Genomic DNA, 6,000 nt, shown 5'->3' with positions numbered 1-6,000 from the left:
GACGTAATTTTTTGAACGGCGACGTGCGTTGCGTCCTTTCGTATTCCCGGACGACTTACGCAAAAAAAAATAATAATTTAAATTCGACGTGGGAACGACGGCCATACTTTAACATAGGCTGTCTATTTTTATACCACCTAAATAGCAGCCGTAACTTTGCGTTGGGAAAAGCCGACTAGCGACGACGTAAGAGAATGCGACGAACGCGCGTACCTTTGTGGATCGCCGTAAACAGCTAATTTGCATACCTGATGCGGAAAACGACGCGATCTCCACCCAGAAGTATTGCATCCTAAGATCCGAAGCTGTACGCCTGTCGGATCTTAGCCAAATGCTGTCGTATCTTTGTTTGAGAATTCAAAATAAAGATACGACGCTGCAAATTTGAAAGTACGCCGGAGTATCAGCAGATACTCCGGCGTACTTTTTCTGTGAATCTGGCCCAATGTATCTGTTTTAGTTTTACTTTTATTTGACTTTTATTTTATTATATTTTTGAATGATTTGTTTTATTTTAATTTATATTTATTATTTTATTATTATTTTTATTGCATTTTACTTATTCTTTTATAGTATTTTATTATTATTTTTATTATTTTTTATTTTATTTATATTTATTATTTTATTATTATTTTTATTGCATTTGACTTATTCTTTTATATTATTTTTATTATTTTTTATTTATTTATACTTATTATTTTTATTTTATTTATACTTATTATTTTTATTATTGTATTGTTATTCTATCTTACTTTAATTTTACTTTTACTTACATTTTTTACAACTTCTAAGACTTTACGGTGAGCGGAAAAAGCCTAAAAAATAAGGAAAATGAATGCAGCCACCACATCTAATCATTGGTAAGCAACAATGTATCACATTTTTAGTTTATTATATTTTTAAAATTATTTGTTTTATTTTTATTTAAATATATTATTTTATTATGATTTTTATTGCATTTGACTTATTCTTTTATATTATTTCATTATAATTTTTATTATTTTTTATTTTATTTATACTTATTATTTTTATTTCATTTATACTTATTATTTTTATTATTGTATTATTATTCTATCTTACTTTAATTTTACTTATACTTTTTTACAACTCCTAAGACTTAATGGTGAGGGGAAAAAGCCTAAAAAAAAAAAAAAAAAATGAATGCAGCCACCACCTCTAATGATTGGTAAGCAACAATGTATCACATTTTTAGTTTATTATATCTTTAAAATTATTTGTTTTATTTTTATTTATTATTTTATTATTATTTCTATTGCATTTGACTTATATTTTTAAATTATTTTATTATTATTTTATTATTATTATTATTATTATTATTATTATTATTATTATTATTATTATTATTATTATTATTATTTGTATTGCATTTTACTTATTCTTTTATATTATTTTATTATTATTTTTACTATTTTTTATTTATACTTATTATTTTTATTTTTTTATACTTATTATTTTTAGTATTGTATTGTTATTCTATCTTACTTTAATTTTACTTTTACTTACATTTTTTTACAACTCCTAAGACTTTATGGTGAGGGTAAAAAGCCCCCCCAAAAAAAGAAAATGAATGCAGCCACCACATCTAATGATTGGTAAGCAACAATGTATCACATTTTTAGTTTATTATATTTTTAAAATTATTTGTTTTATTTTTATTTTTATTTATTATTTTTATTGCATTTGACTTATTCTTTTATATTATTTTATTATTATTTTTTCTTTTATTTATACTTATTATTTTTATTATTGTATTATTATTTTGTCTTACTTTAATACTTATTATTTTTATTATTGTATTATCATTCTATCTTACTTTATTTTACTTTTTCTTAAATTTTTTACAACTCCTAAGACTTTACGGTGTGGGGGAAAAAGCCTAAAAAAAAAAAGAAAATGAATGCAGCCACCACCTCTAATGATTGGTAAGCAACAATGTATAACATTTTTAGTTTATTATATTTTTACAATTATTTGTTTTATTTTTATTTATTATTTTTATTGCATTTGACTTATTCTTTAATAATATTTTATTATTATTTTCATTATTTTTTTATTTTATTTATACTTATTATTTTTATTATTGTATTATTATTTTGTCTTACTTTAATACTTATTATTTTTATTATTGTATTATCATTCTATCTTACTTTATTTTACTTTTTCTTACATTTTTTACAACTTCTAAGACTTGGGAAGCTACAATATATGAAATTTTTGGGTATATTATCGCATTCAGTGAACATCTTTTACTCCTTTAGTAAATCCGTCCCATTGAGCGTCCAGGTTCCCCTTTAAATGCGATGGTCCCGTCCTCGGAGTGATTGCGCTCGGTGTTGCGATTGCGCTCGGTGTTGCTCGTCCCGTCCTCGGAGTGATTGCGCTCGGTGTTGCTCGTCCCGTCCTCGGAGTGATTGCGCTCGGTGTTGCTCGTCCCGTCCTCGGAGTGATTGCGCTCGGTGTTGCTCGTCCCGTCCTCGGAGTGATTGCGCTCGGTGTTGCTCGTCCCGTCCTCGGAGTGATTGCGCTCGGTGTTGCTCGTCCCGTCCTCGGAGTGATTGCGCTCGGTGTTGCTCGTCCCGTCCTCGGAGTGATTGCGCTCGGTGTTGCTCGTCCCGTCCTCGGAGTGATTGCGCTCGGTGTTGCTCGTCCCGTCCTCGGAGTGATTGCGCTCGGTGTTGCTCGGGAAGCCTCCCTGAGGGGTTTCTATAAACTTTTTTTTTCTTGCTGTCAGCTGTTTGCTCCTCCTGGCTGACAGCCGAGCCGGCCTAAAAACAGTTCCTGTTATCTGGTGTGGGCGCCCCTCCCTCCCATCCCCCCCCCCTCCTATGTTCCCCGGCTCCTCTGACACACATGTTGTGTCTCTTCCAGTCTACAGAGAGACCCACAGCCACTGCAAACCCTTTCCTCCAGCCCCAGGGCCACACTTCCAGCAGCGGGGGCCCCTCCACCATGTCCAACAAAGGGGACTTCACCTCTCCAGATCCACGTGAGTACCACGCCGTGCCATGGGGGGGGGGACCTCCTCCGCCGCCTCGACTTAACCACTTCCCCGCCAGCATGCGAATTCTTAAACTGTTACTTTGTAGCTTCATCATCCAGAAATTGTTACATTCGGCTGGACTTGTTCTGCGATGTTGAAGGCGTTTCGTCGTTTTTTCGAGACACTTCTTCAAAACATCTCCCGGGAGTTACAGCCACATGGGTGGCACGGGCAGCTTTGCGCCTTATTAAAACCAAAAATGTAATATATTGCAGCGTACCCATCCTTAGATCTCAGGATCACATTCCTTTTCTCTTTCTTTCTTTCTTTCTTTCTTTCTTAACTTCCTTCCCTGTCCAGCAAAAATGGCAGTTAGAGGGTTGGAAGAAACCATTTAATCCTAACACTAAACCTCCCAATAATTCCAACTCCCCCTGTAATCCCAACACTAATCCCCCCCTCCCCTGTTCCTAAGAATGACCTCTCCTATAATACTAACACCAACCCCCCTGTAATCCTAACACTAGCCCATCTGTGTTACTAACACTAACCCCCCTGTAATCCTAACACTAACACCCCCCCCATGTCCCTAACATTAATACCCCTGTAATCCTAACACTAAACCCTGTGCATCCAACAATAACCACTCCTGTAATCCTAACACTAACTCCCGTGTATCTAACAATAACCCCTCCTGTAATCCTAACACTAAACCCTGTAATCCTAACACTAACCCTCCTGTAATCCCAACACTAACTCCCTGTAATCCTAACACTAACTCCCTGTAATCCTAACACTAACCCCCTGTGTATCTAACAATAAACCCTCCTGTAATCCTAACACTAACCCCCATGTTCCTAATACTAACCTCTCCTGTAATCCTAACACTAAATCCCCTGTAATCCTAACACTAACCCCCCCCCCCGTGTTCCTAACACTAACACCTTCAATAAGCCTAACACTAACCCCTCCTGTAATCCTAACATTAGCTCCCTATAATCATAACACTAACCCCCTGTGTATCTAACAATAAACCCTCCTGTAATCCTAACACTAACCCCCATGTTCCTAATACTAACCTCTCCTGTAATCCTAACACTAACCCCCATGTTTCTAATACTAACCTCTATTGTAATCCTAACACTAAGTCCCCTGTGTTCCTAACACTAACCCTCCCTGTAATCCTAACACTAACCCCCATATATCTAACAATAAACCCTCCTGTAATCCTAACACTAACCCCCATGTTCCTAATACTAACCTCTCCTGTAATCCTAACACTAACCCCCATGTTCCTAACACTAACACCTCCCATGATCCTAACACTAACACCCATGTTCCTAATACTAACCTCTCCTGTAATCCTAACACTAAGTCCCCTGTGTTCCTAACACAAACCCCTCCTGTAATCCTAACACTAACTCCCCAATGTGTTCCTAACACTAATTCCCTGTAATCCTAACCCCCGTGTATCTAACAACAACTCCTCCTGTAATCCCAACACTAACCCCCCTTGTGTTCCTAACACTAATCTTCCCTGTAATCCTAACACTAACCCTCCTATGTACCTAACACTACCCCTGCCCCCTCCTCGTGTTCCTAACACTTTTTTGTTGTATTTTCACTTGGTGATCTGGACAATTATTTTTCAGCTTCCAATAACAGACCGAGCTGTCCAGCAAAAAAATGGCAGTTAGAGAATCGGGACAGACCATTTAATCCTAACACTAAGCCTCTCCTGATAACCCCAACCCTCCCTGTAATCCCTAACACTAATTCTCCCTGTGTCAAGGAGCATGTCCCTCGGTGATCCCGCCAGATAAACTTCCTTTAGCAGGCCAAGCTGTCCAGCAAAAAAAAAAAAAAAATGACATTTTGAGGGTTGGGACAAACCATTTACCACTGTGACAGGGGTGCTTACAGTAGTACAGGTCAGTAGAACGGTGTGGTTATAAAGCAGAACTTCAGTCATTTTTTTGTTTCATCTTTCCATCTATTAAATCTTCTGCTCTTGTTGTTGTTTTATCTTTGGATAGTAAAACATTTTTTTTCTGCCAGTAAATCCCTTATACAGCCCACTTCCTGTTTCCTTATACAGTCCACTTCCTGTTTCCTTATACAGACCACTTCCTGTTTCCTTATACAGTCCACTTCCTGTTTCCTTATACAGCCTACTTCCTGTTTCCCTTTACAGCCCACTTCCTGTTTCCTTATACAGCCCACTTCATGTTTCCTTATACAGCCCACTTCCTGTTTCCTTATACAGCCTACTTCCTGTTTCCCTTTACAGCCCACTTCCTGTTTCCTTATACAGCCCACTTCCTGTTTCCTTATACAGCCCACTTCCTGTTGCCTTATACAGCCCACTTCCTGTTTCCTTATACAGCCTACTTCCTGTTTCCCTTTACAGCCCACTTCCTGTTTACTTATACAGCCCACTTCCTGTTTCCTTATACAGCCCACTTCCTGTTTCCTTATACAGCCCACTTCCTGTTTCCTTATACAGCCCACTTCCTGTTTCATGTCTGGTCATTAGCCTAGGCTTATGACATCATGCACAGCTCTCTCTCCTGAGAGTTTGCCAGGAAGGGATGGGGGATGAGTCATAAGAGGGCCAATGAGAGCTGCAGAGCTGGAGGTGTAGAACTTGTTTTGCTTGCACGTGTTGGATGATGGAAGTCAGCAGAGCTTCCCCTCATTTACTAAGCTCTGGAGCAACCGCACCTTGCAGAGTGCTCAGTCTATTTGCCTTTAGTAAATCCAGCCCAATGTCGGTCAGTCTGCAGGGTGAGTGCTGTGCGGAGTTGTAGCAGAAGTGTCAGGTTTTTTTTTCCCCCCATCCTAAAAATAATCAGAGATGGTCAGGGAGATGTGGGCGGGGGAGCTGAGCGTGGAGCGGCTCTCCAGGATTATCTATGAGTGACACATGACTCCAGATACCAGGGCGGTCACACCGCGGGGCCATTCCGGGACCCGGAGCCGGTTATCCAAGGTAGACC

At 38.2% G+C, this 6,000-nt stretch overlaps 1 protein-coding gene across 1 annotated transcript in view; it reads left to right on the top strand.

Moving 5' to 3' along the window:
* The first annotated feature begins 2,849 nt into the window (after positions 1-2,849).
* The window catches only part of LOC120944254 (glycophorin-C-like), a 36,923-nt gene continuing 33,772 nt past the window's right edge, over positions 2,850-6,000 (top strand). Inside the window, exon 1 of the mRNA XM_040358243.1 lies at positions 2,850-3,007. Within this exon, the coding sequence (XP_040214177.1) occupies positions 2,872-3,007 (136 nt within the window). The 5' untranslated portion in view covers positions 2,850-2,871. The remainder of the gene's footprint in view (positions 3,008-6,000) is intronic.

The sequence above is a fragment of the Rana temporaria genome, chromosome 6 (genome assembly GCF_905171775.1).
Source record: "Rana temporaria chromosome 6, aRanTem1.1, whole genome shotgun sequence".
Taxonomy (NCBI): Eukaryota; Metazoa; Chordata; class Amphibia; order Anura; family Ranidae; genus Rana; species Rana temporaria.
Note: the sequence above shows the minus strand (reverse complement) of the source record. Positions and strands in the feature narration are given on the sequence as shown.